Source organism: Ambystoma mexicanum, chromosome 11 (genome assembly GCF_040938575.1).
Source record: "Ambystoma mexicanum isolate Mex_15411 chromosome 11, UKY_AmexF1_1, whole genome shotgun sequence".
NCBI lineage: Eukaryota > Metazoa > Chordata > Amphibia > Caudata > Ambystomatidae > Ambystoma > Ambystoma mexicanum.
Window position 1 is genome coordinate 987,730,746 of NC_090934.1, and position 17,819 is coordinate 987,748,564.

At 44.1% G+C, this 17,819-nt stretch overlaps 1 protein-coding gene across 1 annotated transcript in view; it reads right to left on the reverse strand.

Annotated features, from left to right (window-relative positions):
* The window catches only part of LOC138505094 (uncharacterized), a 717,078-nt gene that overhangs the window by 234,531 nt on the left and 464,728 nt on the right, over positions 1 to 17,819 (reverse strand). Inside the window, exons 43-44 of the mRNA XM_069625408.1 lie at positions 14,413 to 14,679; positions 8,972 to 9,235 (exon numbers count right to left, since the gene is read on the reverse strand). Coding sequence (XP_069481509.1) covers positions 8,972 to 9,235; positions 14,413 to 14,679 — 531 coding nt within the window. The remainder of the gene's footprint in view (positions 1 to 8,971; positions 9,236 to 14,412; positions 14,680 to 17,819) is intronic.

The window sequence follows — 17,819 nt, forward strand, 5'->3', positions numbered from 1 at the left end:
AAGGAGGAAATTTGACCAGGTGGCCGATAGATAGTAGCCACGGTAAGGGAATGGCTAGGAGAGAGAGAGAGTCGGCAGACGAGACATTCAAAAGAGGAGTAGGTCTGCGTAGGAGTGACAGTGGCAGGAATCCACTCAGGGAAGATAAGGGCAACACCACCCCCTGCACGGTTGGTCCTGGGCACGGAGAGGATCTTGTAACCGTCAGGTAGGAGTGTGTCAAAGCTGGTGGCAGAGCTGGCAGTGAACCATGTCTCAGTGAGACCGAGGACGTCGAGGTCCAGTTCCTCAAGAAGGCGACAGATATCAGAGGAATGCTTGATGGCAGAGCGAGAATTAAGAGTGGCAATGTGGAGAAGGTTGCCATCCTTGAAGAACTTCCGGGGAGGGGTACAGATCAGAGGTACGCCCTGCGGAGATGTTGGAGAAGGAGGTGAATAAGGAGCACGAGAGGGGGCAGGGAAGGAGGGTAGAGGCAAGGTAGCTGAGGACAGAGGAGGGGGGAGAGCAGGAGAGGAGAGGAAGTTGATGAGGCGTGGGAAGCGTCTATCAAAGAGGTGAAGGTTGGCCTGAGGGCCTTGAACCAAGACAGTCCCATTAGCGTAGACATTAATGATGGCCTTAGAGGAGCGGAAAGGGGCCAAGAGGACATCCCAACGGGTGCCACCATTAATGGGAGGGGAGGAGAAAGGAGAGAGCACAGAGACCATATGAAGGGTCCATAGGTCAGGCGAAGGCACGAAAAAGAGAATGTCAGTGAGAGTTTCCTTGGAGCTGGCACTAGTGTAGGTGTCAGCGATAGGGAGGCCTGGGTTGGAGACCAGGATGTCCTTTTTAAACTTTTTCCTACCAGATTTAGTGAGGAGAGCAGGATAGTCAATGGAGAAGCAGTTAGAGAAGATAGGCGAGATAGAGAACACCATGGAGTAGGAGGGTGTGGGGGGTTGAGGGGGAAGACAGACGAAACGAGAGCACGCAGACAGGAAGTGAGCGGCAGGCAAGTTTACCACATTTCAGAGAAACAGTAAATGCGTAATAGGTACAGGGCCACCTAAGTTTGAGAGTCCTGGGAGGGGAGAGAAACAACCTAGTTTACCACATTTCAGAGAAACAGTAAATGCGTATTAGGTACAAGGCCACCTAAGTTTGAGAGTCCTGCGAGGGGAGAGAAACAACCTAGTTTACCACATTTCAGAGAAACAGTAAATGCGTATTAGGTACAGGGCCACCTAAGTTTGAGAGTCCTGCGAGGGGAGAGAAACAACCTAGTTTACCACATTTCAGAGAAACAGTAAATGCGTATTAGGTACAAGGCCACCTAAGTTTGAGAGTCCTGCGAGGGGAGAGAAACAACCTAGTTTACCACATTTCAGAGAAACAGTAAATGCGTATTAGGTACAGGGCCACCTAAGTTTGAGAGTCCTGCGAGGGGAGAGAAACAACCTAGTTTACCACATTTCAGAGAAACAGTAAATGCGTATTAGGTACAAGGCCACCTAAGTTTGAGAGTCCTGCGAGGGGAGAGAAACAACCTAGTTTACCACATTTCAGAGAAACAGTAAATGCGTATTAGGTACAGGGCTACCTTAGTTTGAGAGTCCTGCGAGGGGAGAGAAACAACCTAGTTTACCACATTTCAGAGAAACAGTAAATGCGTATTAGGTACAAGGCCACCTAAGTTTGAGAGTCCTGCGAGGGGAGAGAAACAACCTAGTTTACCACATTTCAGAGAAACAGTAAATGCGTATTAGGTACAAGGCCACCTAAGTTTGAGAGTCCTGCGAGGGGAGAGAAACAACCTAGTTTGCCACATTTCAGAGAAACAGTAAATGCGTATTAGGTACAGGGCCACCTTAGTTTGAGAGTCCTACGAGGGGAGAGAAACAACCTAGTTTACCACAATTGTGGAATACAGTGAGGCGAAGGCACCATGCGGATGAGGTGAACCAGGTGAAGGAGGGGTGGGCCGGGGGAGCAGAGAAGCAGGTGAAGCTTGCGCCTTGCGTCCCCTGCGGACACCTGCAGACACACAGGGAGCTGCAGCTGAGGAGTCGCCCTTGGCCTGGGGCCCTTAGCCGCAGGGGGCTGCCGGGCAGAGGGCTGCCCAGGAAGGGGGAGGTTATAGGCAGAGGGAGAGGAAAGGGGAGGGGGGGGGTGGGCGGGCAGGGAGGCGGGAGGGAGAGGAGGACCAGGAAGTGGGAGGGGGCAGCAGGAGAAAGGCACACAACGCGCAATCCCTATACATTCTCTGGCTTATGGGTTGCTCCACAGTGAAGTGCCTTTTGTACTACTGTAGTATATTCTTACTTAGTTGTGACATATACTTTTGGTATGCAATGTTCCCCCTCTCTTGGGGTGGCTTGGTTTGTGTATCTTTTCTCTTATGGGCTTCACTTGTCTTCCCTTCATAAAATTCTCTTTCTGGTTTACAGTCTCTGCCTCTTAACATATGTGGTACATTCCCCTCTTTCCAGGGTACTTGAGGCTCAATCTTAATGGTCTCTTTTCCAGCTTTTATGGTGATTCGCTATCTCACATTATTAGAGTTCAATTTCCTCGACTTTAATTTCATTGTCTCATCAATTCCACTGAGACGATGTTCTCCTGTTTCATAATAGTTCCCCGCCGGTCTTCCGTTTCTCCCGTTCTTCCTGTTACCTTTCAATATGTGGGGGAACATCTCCGGGGTCTGGATTCGCTCGGGTTCACTTCGGTCGTTTATATTCGTAACCTTCTCGTCTTCTCCAGTGTCCCGCTCTGGGGCCTATCTCTCTGTGCGACCTGGTAAGCCTGCGGGTATCTGGACGGTTCGTTGATTTTGCAGCTTTGCTTTTTTTTGCATTGTTGTATGGGTACACTGCCCACCACAAAGTCTTTGTGGTCAAGCCACCCCCTTGATTGGAGTTCTCGTCTTCTTGGTTTCTCTCTCCTTATCGACGCTTGGTGTCCAGCATCTTGTTCTCGCTCTCAGAGCTGGTCTGAAAGTTGCAAGCTCTGTGTTTTTCTAATTCACTCCGCCTCTCTCATGTGTTACGCTGCCAGAGGACTTCACCTGTTTGCGTATGCATCTCTGCGCTTCATTTTGCATCAGCGTGTGCTCTCCTTTCAGCCTCTTTGTCTCAATTAAATGGTGGTTTCTATTTAAGAGACATACTCTCTTTCTTGTTTGTAACAGTATAATTGAGTTTCTTCTTCAGCCAAGTCTGTTGTTTTTATACTGTTCTTCACATCTGATAGTCCCATGAATGCCACCATGGGGAATGACTTAGGGAGTTCCTCACAGAAATGGCATATTGATATTGATATTGTATTTATATCACACTTGTACACAAGTGTTTCAGAGAGCGACAAGGCAAGGGAGGGGAACAGGGGAGAACAAAACAGCGATCTTACTAGGCCCAGTGACATTGAGAACGCGCAAGTGCATGGGAGAGGGGAGGGGAAAAGTGCATGGAAGGGTAGAGAAGTGGAAAGTGCGAAGCAGAGGAGAAACAGATAAATAACAATAAATTAATAATAAAGGCAAGAAACAGTGGTAGTGCAGCCAGCAATTTGCTAGGTTTAAGGCAGCAGACAGGGTAGGTCTGATAAGTGCAGGAAGAAAAGGGGGGGCTATATGGGTACAGATACAGACCCCAGTGCAAGGGGTGGCCCAGAGGCAGTGCAGGAGGGTGGAGAGGTGAGCAGGTACCTGGGCCTGGAGGACAGAGGGTGGCCAGGTGCACGGCGCCAAGAGGGAACAGATCAGCAGGGGAGAGGGGGAGCAAAGGCAGTAGAAAAGAGGAAGGTCTTGAGGTGCTTCCGGAACCAGAGATGGTTCTCCTCAAGTTTTAGAGTAGCAGGGAGGCTGTTCCAAAGGGAGGCCCCAGCCAAAGACAGAGATCTATCCCCAGCTCGTTTCTTTAAAAAACGACTGACTCTGAGGGAGTTAAAGGTAGAGGAGCGAAGAGCTCGAGAGGGGAGGTATTTGCGGAGGGATAGCTGAAGGTATTTTGGACCCAGGCCCCAGAAAGCCTTGTGGACAATGCAGAGGGTTTTGAATTTAATCCTTGCATCCACTGGGAGCCAATGGAGAGATTTCAGAGCTGGAGAGATACGATCCCAGGGCTTGAGGCCAAGGACAAGTCTCACAGTCCTGTTCTGGATTAGTTGTAGAGGGCGGAGAGTAGAGGCAGGTAGATTTAGAAAGAGGCTATTACAATAGTCCAACAAAGAGAGAACTAGAGCTTGGGATACCATGAGCTTCTGCGGGAAGGTGAGGAACGGCAGAGTACCTCTGAGGAGGTGCAGTAGGAAATTTGACTTTTTAGAGACCTCAGAGATGTGGGCGGAGAAGGAAAGGGTGGAGTCAAAGATGACCCTGAGGTTCTTAGCCTCGCAGGTGAGGGTAGGAGGAGGGCCAAGTGAGGCCGGCCAGAGAGTGAGGGGAAAGGATGGTGAAGGTGTGCCGATGAGGAGGATCTCCGTCTTGCTGGCATTCAGACAAAGATCATTGGCGGCACGCCAATCTTGAATGGCAGTTAGGCCATCAGAGATGAGAGAGGGAGAGGAGGTGGCAGAGGGCAGCCTGAAAATGAGTTGAGTGTCATCAGCGTAGCACTGGAAATTTGAGCAGAAAGCAGCAATGCAGTGGGCGAGCGTTACCATGTATTGGTTGAAAAGCCAGGGCAAGAGGTTAGACCCATGGGGAACACCACAGGTAGAGAGGAAGATAGATGAAAGGAAGGAGGGTCGATCTGAGAGGAAAGAGGACAGCCAGACCAGAGCCTGATCAGTAATACCCAGGTTTTCACAGAGACGGTTGACCAGGATGGTATGGTTGACAGTGTCAAAGGCAGAAGAGAGATCAAGGAGGATGAGGACAGAGGGAATTCTAGAGTCAAGGTTGGAGAGCAGATCTTCACGGATGTTCAGAAGTGCAGTTTCCGTGCTTCTGGCAGCTCTGAAGCCAGACTGGTGGTCATGGAGACAGCCAACAGAATTGAAATGAAGGTTAAGCTGAGAGATGGCCAACTTTTCCAGGAGTTTGCCCAGAAAGGGAGTAATGGAAATTGGGCGATAGTTAGCTGGACTAAAGGATCAGCTGTGGTTTTCTTGAGAAGAGGATGCACAAGGGAGTGCTTCAGAGGGGAGGGGAAGGATCCTGAGGCAAATGAGTGGTTGCAAAAATCAGCAAGAGCGAGGGTGTCAATGGTCTTTGATTGTTTTAGAGGAATAGGGATGAACCTGTTTTGATCGGGCTTTCACAGATCAGGCTTGTCTGGCGACCTCGTCAGGGGAGAAAAGAGGAAAGGACGAGAAGGATGGTGGGGGGTGGCTAAAGGAGGGTCAGCAAGCACAGATAGAGAGGGGAGAGGAGGGGTGGGGTGGGGTGGAGAGGGTGGACAGGATGTCCTGGGAGTCCTTATCACCTAAGGGGTGCACTGGCTACCTGGCCACCCTCTGATTTCGGGCCCAGGTCTCCTCCCCCGCCAGTTGCACACCTGCACTGCCTTCCTTGCAACCCTGCACTTGGGGACTGTTTTTTCTGTATCCCTACAGTTCCTTACCAGCACTTGACACTTGATGCCTGCACTTACCCTTTACCCTTGCACTTGCCAGCTGCTGGCCATACTTCACTTATTGTTATTTATTCTATTATCCTTTTACTGCACTGTCCCCTCCTTCTTCCCCTCGCACTCTCCCCATCCCCCTTCCTGTGCACTTGCGCGATCTGAATGACACCTGGCATAGTAGGATCGTTGTCTGTCTTCCCTCTGTTCCCCCTCCCTTGCCTCGTCGTGCCTTAAAACACTTGAGTACAGGCGCATTATAAATGCCATATCATATCATATCGCCTGGCAGTCAATATCACAAAGCACCTTAAAATTTGTAGGAATGAGTATTGAAATAGGGAGAAGGACTCACCCCAGTTCCAGTGCTTCTGGTGCTTCCGGTGTTTCCGCTCACTTCTGCTTTTACTATAGCCAGAGGAATTATGGTAGGGATTCGATTTTCTAAATGTTCCTCTTTAGATCATACAACCGGAGCATCGGGAACCATTAGGGTAAAAATCGCAGGAGCACGGAGCAAAGCTAACAGGGCCAACCTACACGCTGCACTCTGCTGTGATCTGCTGCAAGCTGGGCTGAAATAAGGAAAGGTCGTCCTCCACACAGTGAGCACTGAAAAAAGGCTGTGACACACAGGTCGGCTCAAGAGTCTGCAACACGACCAACACACTCGACACACTTTGCTGCGCTCAGCTGCAAGCTGGGCTGAAATGAAGCAAGGTCCTCCTCTACACAGTGAACACTGAAAAAAGGCTCTGTCACACAGCTCGGCTCAAGAGTCTGAAACACAACCAACACACTTGCTGCACTACGCTGTGCTCCGCTAAAAGCCGGGCTGAAATAAAGCAAGGTCCTCCTCCACACAGTAAGCACTGAAAAAAGACCCTGACACATAGGTCTGCTCAAGAGTCTGCAAAACGGCCAACATACTCACCACACTCGGCTGCGCTCCGCTGCAAGCCGGGATGAAACAAGGCAAGGTCCTCCTTCACACAGTGAGCTCTGAAAAATTACTCTGACAGGTCGGCTCAATAGTCTGCAACACAACCAACACACTTGCAGCACTCCGCTGCGCTCCGCTGCAAGCCGGGCTGAAATAAGGCAAGGTCCTCCTCCACACAGTGAGCACTGAAAAAAGACTCTGACACACAGGTCGGCTCAAGAGTCTGCAACACGGCCAACACACTCGCCGCACTTCCAAGTCATTTGAATGATGACCTTCACCACCAGGTCAACAGTAGGGACAATCAGCGCTGCTTTTGTGTAATATAAGAAAATATGAGGTCTTTTTTTCTTTTGGTTTGCGAGATTGCAATTTAGGAAGAGAGCTAAATTAAGTCAACGCCTAGTTGGTCTATACTTTTTCAGATCCACTTAAATTGTGACCTAGATGAGAGCTTGGTCAGAAAAATTTACATTAAAAATATCCACTTTAGTTATGTCAGCACCAGTGTGTGGCTGGATAGTTGTATGTTGCCAATATCTACTTTGGTTATGTCATCCTTTCAATTCCTTCATAGGCAAAGGTAATTGATATGGAATGAGCTGTCAGGCGCAGTGCAGTGAACAGCATGCTCCCTCCCGACAGGTGTGCCAGTTTCCATGTGTGCACAAGGCATAACTGCCTTACAAGACCCTGTAGTTTCTTTATGCCTCAAGTTGTCTGGTGTCTGACCAGCTAGGATTCTGTCCAATTGGTTTTCAGATGGTAGTTTGAAGTCCCTACCTACCAGCAAGTAAGGGCATTTGTGAATATCCCATAATATTATATAGAATATCCTTGGAGTGTATGTGTGTAGAAATATGTTACCTAGAGAAACTGATTTTTTTTCAAAATTAGGATGCAGGATCAAATAATTAGAGACTGGATCATTTCCTACCCGTTTCTGCCCTCCATGTTGTAGGGATACAACTGATTAGAACCTGAAAATTAGAAGAAGTTCAGGAGTGGAAATCAACCCCCACCACTCCCATCTCTATTAAGTCATCTCCTTTGCAATTAAATGTGTCTCCAGGAGCAATTGATGTCACGCCCCATACCTCCTGGACTACTCCAAGTAATGGGTCGAGAAGCCAATATTTTACAAAGCAATATTACATGAACTAGAGCATGTTCTTGGCTCCCTTTATTCTGGCTTCATGGGTATGTTAAGAGTAGCTACTGACAAGCTTCCAAGAGTTCCCCTATTGCTGCAACTGTCTCACTTGTGTGGTCTCCGCACTAGGATCATCCCCACCCAGAACCCTCCCTTATTGTTTGTGGTTGTACAGATGCATTTGAGTGTGCATTGGCCATTGCTGTAGCCCTTTTACTTTTAAGGGCAGATTTGCACAGTTCAGTGAGCTGTTTGTATGATATACTGATTTTACTTCATTCATTTTATATTGCCCCATTGCCCTGTGGCAGCACGCAGATTCCCAGGAGTCATTTGTCTTGTATCTTCCCATAGGTTGTGGGTCCTGGAACTACCAGTGCTGCCCATGTTTCTGGTGTATGCAAGTGGCATAAGAAGGAGCATCAAGAACATGCACCAGATGAAAAGTGTAAAGGCAGGAGCTCATGAAGCAAGCCCACAGGACCCATGCAATATACACATTTTAATATCAGGAAAATAAGCATGGTAAATAACACACTTATCAAACAGCAGGACTCTGATGAATAAATGCTAACATAACATTAGGCCACCAAAAATCATTGGCTCAGTATATTAATCTAAAACATCATCACCATTAACATCAAATTGCGCAATTAATCAAGGACAAACAAGAAATAAGGTGTAGAGGCATTACTAATGAGGATCCTTCCTATTTTACATATTTACTTCAAACAGTACTGACAATGCTGACAATGGGCGGTTACCAGTCAATTGGTCGAAAACATTTGGTCGACAGGACAATTGGTCGACACCATTTGGTCGAATGCCAAATGGTCGATTTTTTTTTTTTTACCCCTTTTTTGGTTTTTTTTGGGGGGTCCCCCCCCCCATCCCCCCTTTTTTTTCTTTTTTTTTTCCCCACACGAAAACCCACAAAACACATATATATATATAAAAAAAAAAAAATTCGACCATTTGGCATTCGACCAAATGGTGTCGACCAAATTGCAGTCGACCAGTTTGTTGTCGACCAATTGACAGGACACCACAATGGGCCTCATTACGAGTTTTGCAGTGCAGGAAAAAAGTGGAGGTGATTCCGTTACCTCAATTTTTCCACGGTATTACCACTGGCGGAATTAGCAGGTTTTAATACTGCCTAATTTTGGAGGTACATTGGAGGAACTACCTCCTATTACTTAAACCTCATAAACGTGCAGGTAAAATTCACCATGAAGTCAAAAATGATTTTCTGTCTTTATGTATTGTGGCTGTTTTGACACTTTCGACAATAAATCTGTACACTGCAACATATACACTTACTTGTTACTCCCGTCACTGGATCTGATATCTCGTTGTAAGGGCCGCTGGCTGTTGTGATTGTGACAGTGTATTCCCTTCCAGGGAGCAAGCTTGTGAAAGTAACAGGCTGCGCAGTTGTGCTTTTCTTGGTTAAGTTGACGGCTCCTTGAATGGCGATAGTGTATAGTTCCACGATTCCAGGGGGTTGGTTCCAGCTGATCTGCAGGGAACTTGTTGAGTTATTGTTTATGACAGTAATATTCTCAGGTGGTATCCGTTCAGGCCCTAAGGAGGAAAAGGTCAGATGTCTCAATAAACTCTAAATTGTTGAAGCATTGAGACCCAAATCATAATAGATATCACAGATTTCTCAATAACTGCATTAAGGGTCACCAGGATATGCCTAGCAACTCCCGGGGTACCCACAGGCACTTCCTGCCACTCCTGGTTTGGCATCCGAGAGAGGGAGTTTGGCCTGCCCGAGCTCACCAGCTGTTGAGGACATGGGTAACAGGGTACCCCTGAGGTTAGACCAACTTGAGACCGATTGACCAGTTCAAGGGGGTGCATAACTGGACCAACAATGTATAGGCATGTGCCTGTGGTGCATGTTGATCAGGCTGTTATGCTAGGTATTGCTCTGTATACTGTCTGGATTGAAAGAAGAAGGAATAGCCATAAGTGTTAGAGGGTATATGTCTACAAATTAAGAACGCTTTGTTCTTCTGTCAATAACTAAATTGCTGACGCTGTCTAGCAATTTTTATAATGCCTGAGGTAAGGAATGCATGTTTGATTATATCTTAGTGAATATTGGATGTCATCAATGAAATCTGCACATAACACAAGAGTATATGCTTTTAAACTGCAGTGGGATCTGATAAAAGCACCACTTAGTTTTGGATGCATATAATATAATGGCAGCACTGGTTCATGTGTGAATGCACCTTACAAGTGATTGTAACTAAAGCAAGGATAGGTGCTGGCAATGAGTCCATTCAGTTAAATAAAATATGTATTCTCTTCCTTGTGATAGGAAAAAATATGTCATTCTTGTAGCTGTATTTTTCAATCCGAGACAGTATGCGTTTCACTCTGATAGATATTGTTTAGCGATCATCAGCGCACTTTGAAATAGCAAAGTGATATAGATGGCACAAGTGAATTAACTAATATCAATTTAAATGAATAACAATATTGCATGAATTTCATTGTAGGTAATGTGAAAGCACTTTCTTTTTAAAAAGATAGTGATGTCTTTAGTAAACAGAAAATAGAGAAAACATCACTATGTGCTTAAGAATTGAAACCTTAATTGGAGGCACATATATTGAAAGAATCAGATCCAATTAATCCCCATCCCTTGTGGAGAGCGAGAGCCGCCGCCCATCTGTATGCTGAAACCTGCATGCACATGCATAGTAATGTCAGAGTGCTAGAACAATGAGATGGTGAGCAAGCTCTTCAAGGGCAGAAAAGTGCAAGGAAGTGAATGAAAACGAGCAAAACCAACAAGTATTTGTTGCTATTGAAAAATTGAAGAAATTAACCTCTACAGGGTGCATAAACCAACACACTGAGAACACATTTATACCCATACATCAACATGCTGGAAGGCAAATTCTACCAGTGTGTCTGTAATTAACACAATGCATTATGAGAATCCTGTTATGAGCCAGTGCAATCCAAAATCTAAGTAAATAAAATAATGTTAGAGGGACCAGAGAGTTTACAGACAACAGGAGTGACGGCGTGATTCACATTTGCAAACATTGGCCACTGTCACCTTGGCTGGGCCATTGTGTGTAATTTGTTGGTAAAGGGTCATAATGGTGCATGTTGGGCAGTGTACACGAACAATTAGACTCATACATTTCATATTCATATTGTGTAAAAAATGATCTGCCACTTAAGTTAGATGAAAAGTTTGAAACATTATAGCAATTAGTACAAACAACTCATCCTTTATATCTATAACTTTAATAGGGTAGCCAGGGCAACATGGCATAAAAGGTGCTCTATATTGATTGTGTAAAGTGCTTGAATTTGTAAAGTTGAGGGAGGTTCTCACACAACTTGGCCCCTACATATCAACTAAGCCAACATGGTATTGCTTGGAGTTACTTAGTTACGGAACCAATATAGTATAAAGTGCAATGTGTTTTGTGAGCAAACAAATGCATGCTGAAGAAAATATGCTTTGACAAAAAAGGGAATTAGATGAGGAGGAGAGTGTAGGAAAAAGGGTGTTCATTGTGAACACTCAATGTGTAAACGCAGTCAATAGACATAATCAATATTATATGCAAGGAGAACAAACGTAATCCCTAATTATTTTGAAAGAAAACATAGATTTTAGTATCAGAATTGACACAGACATTTTTTGTCATAAAAGCAGAGTTTTGGAATCATCAATGTCCATGACTCTAATCTGTCTGAGATTCAGGTTAGAGGCCTCTCTTGCCAACGTGCAGCGAACGTCTACTGAAGCGAACAATACTTGATCACCCTAAAATGATTTTTGTGGAGAGGACTGATTGAGCTACCAACATTCAATTAGTTACAAGTATATTCCCTTGTAGCAACATTGAACATTCACTTGTAGGAACATTGTAGGTTTAAATCTGAAGAAATGGCGAAGTAAACATATGTTTTACCACATAGAAATTCTATGTGTTTATCCTTGACCAGCGGGCACATTTTACAAATGGCACCTTTAAGGTCCCTGGAACATAATTGGAAGCTGTGTTGTTTCAGTAGCAGTAGGATTAAAAATATCTCGGCATAATATGGCGTTTCATGGAATTGGTCACATAATAGTAATATCACTGTTCTGCACTTAAGCACAAGGTCCAGTAATGCCCCCCACCCTTGTGAGGCTAATATTGCTTTTTTTAAGTACAGAAAGGACATGTACAGCTTTTTGCAACTAAAAAATAAAAATTCAAAACAAATATGGGCGCCATGGATCAGGAGAGGGGGGACTCCATGTTGTCCCGTCTCTCTTTTCATGCATCTGGACACTCCGGGAACACTAGTGCTCACAGCACCGGCGAGGGACATAGAAGCAGAAGGTAAGAGGGATGGGGATGGGAGGGGGCGAAATGTGTGGATAAGGAGAGGGGTTTGAGGAATGGGGACGAGGGGGATGGAGGGGCACTTACATCACTATCTGGAGGAGGAAGATGGTGGCCTCCAGCTCTGAGGAGGCTCACAACTGGTGCTTTACCATGTGGCAAAGCCCCGTTTCTGAGCCTACTCATTGGCTGGGAGGCCAAGACCATGCCCCCGGCAGGTGGTAATATAGAATTTGCAAAAACAAGGGGGTTTCTGGGAGTTTCTCTATTACTGGCAATATATCCCAGGTTAGAGTCTCAACCATAGTCTTTAGCTCACCATCCTTTCACAGAAGAGAAATTTCCACTACACATCAGTCTTTGTCCTGCCCAAGGGCAGTCCAGCACCGAAATGCCTGGCAATTCTCTTCTGAACAAGAGTACCAACAGCAACCCCAGACACGTGTTTCGGCCTGGTTGGGCCTTGTCAGTGAGGTGGAGCTGTGCCTCTATAAGAACAATGAGCAAGGGTTCCAAGTCTGGATTACCCTAGTAACGTAGGGTGAAAACCCAAAGCTACTTAATATGCAAAAACAAGGGGGTTTCTGGGAGTTTCTCTACTACTGGCCTATATCCTAGGTTAGAGTCCCAACCAGAGTCTTTAGCTCAGAATCCTTTCACAGAAGAGAAATGTCCACTACACATCAGTCTTTGTCCTGCCCAGAATTCTCTTCTGTGAAAGGATGGTGAGCTAAAGACTCTGGTTGAGACTCTAACCCGGGATATAGGCCGGTAGTAGAGAAACTCCCAGAACCTCCTTACTAGGGTAATCCAGACGTGGAACCCTTGCTCACTGTTCTTAGAGAGGCACAGCTCCACCTCACTGACGAGGCCCAAGCAGGCCGAAACACGTGTCTGGGGTTTCTGTTGGTACTCTAGTTCAGAAGAGAATTGCCAGGCATTTCAGTGCTGACTGTCCTTGGGCAGGACAAAGACTGATATTTAGTGGAAATGTCTCTTCTGTGAAAGGATGGTGAGCTAAAGACTCTGGTTGAGACACTAACCCGGGAAATAGAACAGTAATAGAGAAACTCCCAGAACCCCCTTGTTTTTGCCTATTAAGTAGCTTGGGGTTTTCACCCTAAGTTACTAGGGTGATCCAGACGTGGAACCCTTGCTAACTGTTCTTAGAGAGGCACAGCTCCACCTCACCGACGAGGCCCAACCAGGCCGAAACACGTGTCTGGGATTGCTGGTGGTACTCTTGTTCAGAAGAGAATTGCCAGGCATTTCAGTGTTGGACTGCCCTTCGGCAGGAAAAAGACTGATATGTAGTGGAAATTTCTCTTCTGTGAAAGGATGGTGAGCTAAAGACTCTGGTTGAGATTCTAACCCCGGATATAGGCCGGTAGTAGAGAAACTCCCAGGACCCCCTTGTTTTTGCACTAATACAGAATATTACAATTGTGTTGTAATCTTTGATATATGTTTTATATTGTGATGGATCTAGTCGTATTCAGTTCTCGTGTAGAGGAATTATTTCTTCTTGGATCACAGAGAGCAGCAATGATATGGGGCCGTTTTGTGCCTTAAATCAAACAGTTGTTTGATATTGCTTCTGCATTATTTCATATTTATTTCACAGCCAACTCTCGCAACAAATTATGCTGAAGAAGTAAAGCTGATATCCTTAACATTATGGTTCAGGATTAGACTTTTCTTACGTAATGAATAACCATTTCAATGTTTCTAGGTTAAGATTGGAGACAGCCAAGTAACAGTTTGTTTAAGGAAAATATTCCCAGAAAACACACCTTGGTACCACTACACAGACACATATTTGGGGAAAAAACCTCAGTAGTGAAAGCTTCCTTTTTGTATGTTTTAGCAATTTATGCAGGCAAAGGGGCATTGACATTTAAATATTTGCAAAACATTGAGGCATATGATGGCATCTTTCCGTCAAAAACATGTGCACATGGATTGTATAGACTATTCAATAAAAAGCAGAAAATATTAATTTTTGTCATTTTTGTTTCAGCTTTAAAGCATCAATAATTGCGAGTCAGGCAAAGGACATCACATTGGGAATATTGAGGGGTGCTGATGGCAACACCCATAAAATCACAGTGAGCATCTGTAGCAAAAGAACTGGGGCAGTCCTGTTATCATCATAGCTCCTTTTAACAACTGCCTTATATTTACCATTGTAGAGAAGCAGTGGGCGTAGTGAACAGCTCTTGCACTATTACGTTTAGCTTATTGCTAATAAAGAAAATAAATTCACAAGATCACCATAGGTTTTGGAAATACTGAATTCATATTTGCTGGTACAATGTCAGAGAACAAGTAAATCAGTGTAGGGCATTCATGAACACAGTATACAAAAACAGAAACTCAACTTACTTGTGTATGAAGATATGATAACAGGCAAACTGATATAATTACCAGCAGCGACTGTCACAATGTGTATTGTGTAGTTTGTCCCAGGTACCAGTCTCTCAAGGGTGGCATAGGCAGTGCTGTTTGTGACACTCCAAGCCCCCTGTGAACTACTGTATGTGATGTTGTAAATGAAGTCTGCACCAGTCATATTTGCAGCAGGTGTCCAATCAAGGGAGATTCTGTTTTTCTGCACATTCCTCAAGCTCAGGAACTCTGGCATTGAAGGATCTATGGAGCATGAAAATATGTCATGTATTAAATGAAATGAAAGACGGAAGTGAATCGATTAATTGGCTATGCTTACCAGGGTTGTCCAACTGCAGGCAATGAGGGCCGGAAAACATGTCAGATTGTCAGGCTATCCCGCATAAATATTCATGAGATAAATTTGCATACAATATTTCTAAATTCATGCAAATTTATCTTATGAATATTAATCAGTGATATACTGAAAAAGGCCAGGTTTGCAGCCCTGGGGGCTTGGAGTTGGACACTCCTGATGTAAACAGTAGGATATAGGATACACCTCTGCTATTGAGACAACTACATATGGAATCACATTTTTTTTGTCAGTGCAAACTCTGTAATAAATATGTTTAATAAATACGTATTTAATACACTTTAACAATATGACCTGCCCCTCTTTGCATGAGCATTGGAGTACTTCATATGCAACACATTGGCAATCAATAATGTAGCAGTAACGATGGAGATTACAGAGGGATGTAAATAGGGCAGAGCCAGGTTCAAAGACATGAGCTGATGGCATTGAGGAGAGCAGGTGAGTGGGGAATAAGGAAAAAGTTTGGGTATGTCTCGTGGACTCTTTTTCAATGTTCCATGTCCAAGATGTAAAGAGAAAGCCATTATTGATTTTTCAAATACATTTTTCCTTAGGTACATTAGGAGTAAGCAGCCTGTGACTCTCTAGAGGTGTTGGGTTATGGCTCCAATGATCCTTCGCCTTTGACTATATGGCGAAGGGCAGATGGGAGTTGTAGGTAGGGCTGGGCGATATATCAACTTTTGGAAATATATTAATACACTTTCAGAATCGATATAGGATGAGACAATATCATTAACATCGAGTTATATACATATCTATACATAATTACATAAACTACCATTTTGTATTTACATTTTGATATTTACACAGCTCTGCGTATTCTGAAACAGGAAGAGTAACCTTGTATGTGCACTTTATTTTGATCAGTGTCTTATAAATAAAAGTGTTTGTGACATCTCACATGTAGTTGGCGGCTAACAACTCAGCATTTACCCAAACAAACATAGTGAGATGTGACTTTTGGTCAATATTGGCCAGCCCTAGTTGTAGGCTAAAACATCCGGAGAGACCAAGGTGGATTCCCCTGAAGCTCAATGAAAAACTGCAAATTTCCTCTTGTTATTGGTCTGGAAGTGGGGTAGAAAAATGTGGAGGTAATAACCTACAGTTAAAGACATTAGCATAAACATATAATCCTTAACAGACCACGGAAGCAACAGCATTACAAAAACGTCTAAAACGTAACGGAAAAGTCATCAAAGAGCAAGTTGCATTGAGTTGATAAGGCAACATGATGGTTATCAATAAATCTTAACATATTTCCCTCACAATTGCAGGAAACAAAAGGGAAGAAGTTGGTATGGATATGAGGACATTAAATAAAAAGGTGGACAAAAAGAGTAGTGATTGCATCCAATATTCAGTCCTCCTACGCATCCCTTAATTTGTCACACATTCACTTGAAGTTCTCATGATTCCCATGCTCCATGTGGCCAGTCTCCCCATCTCTATTATCCAGTCTTCACCCTGGAGAGGTTACTTGGACTCCAGGTTTCGTGAAACACGTTTTTTTGCCAGATTCCACAATCTGAGACGAGTGAACAGGAATTTGGTAAAACGATGAATCCTTTAAGAAGAATAGCTTTCAGTTGAGCTGGACATCAATGCTGAGGACCAGGTCTATTAGTTCTTAATCCTCGGCCAGCTAGGAATGATATTAAGGCACCATGACATAAAATACGTGCAGATGCCCCTCTCTCTGCCACAGTTACATAATTTGGAATCAAATGTCCATTTCCGAGTCCAATGGAGTCCAAGACATATTTTTATTGCAAGAGACAACCAGCCATATTGATGATCAATTTAGATATTGTGCCAGGTCAGAAAAGAGACGGAGACAATATTTTGATATTGACAATATTTTGATATTGCCACTTTGTTTTTTTATTAAATTATTGAAAAAGGGCCTAACTTTTCCAATTGCTATGTGGGTGTTCCCTTGCTATATAAAACATTAAGGTGGTCGTTCATCATCAGGAAGTCATACACTGAAAACAAGTCTGCTGTCCAAGAACTTATCCTAACTGATCCTTCCACTAGTTTAACAAATTAAGTTCAGGAGAATGTCTCCCTTATCCTGATTGTCATTTCACACAATTTGTCTCCTTTGCTTAAGACTTCTTTTTAGTAGGTTAACTTAAAAAAATGTCTCTAGTCACTTTTTGTGTACATTCTTGTAACTCTTTCACAAGTTATTTTTGTTATCCCTCCTCCTTAGTGATTGTTTTTCCAGGAATCCCTATACATTCTCTGGCTTATGGGTTGCTCCACAGTGAAGTGCCTTTTGTACTACTGTAGTATATTCTTACTTAGTTGTGACATATACATTTGGTTTGGTATGTTTTGGATCGACACAATCACAAGAGTCAGAAACCTAAAAACACTGAACTCCTTCTTGATAGCAGACAGGAAACTTGGAACCATGCCACGTTACCTGGAAAAATTCCCAGATCGTGAGATAAGAAACAGCTTTCTCAGACTGCGTCTGAACTTAGCCTACACAGGAGAAATATTGGCTCAAAGAAACCAGGGAGAGAAGGCAATAAAATTCTGCGAATTCTGTAAAACTTCGAACCTCCAAACCTTGAAACATCTACTGCTGGAGTGCGAAGGCACATGGGCCATAAGAGTGTCTTTACTGAGGAGATTTGTCAGCAGAGAAGAGAGTCTAACTCAAGATGCATTCTGGAACAGACTGATCTCCGGCCAGGAAATCATGCTCACTGCAGCGATAGTAAAAGTTTCAGAAAAACTTACTATTCTAACAAAGTATCAAAAGATGACACAGCCTACTGAGCTTCCTGGTTGACATTCTTTGGCCTCTCAGTTATTCTAGTTATTCCCTGGTTTCCGAGAACCTTTTGTAATTTTATCTAAGGAAATGCACTATTCTTTTGTAAAGGTTTTTCTTTTAAAACCAAAAACAAATAAAAAAAATAAAAATATACTTTTGGTATGCAATGTTCCCCCTCTCTTGGGGAGGCTTGGTTTGTGTATCTTTTCTCTTATGGGCTTCACTTGT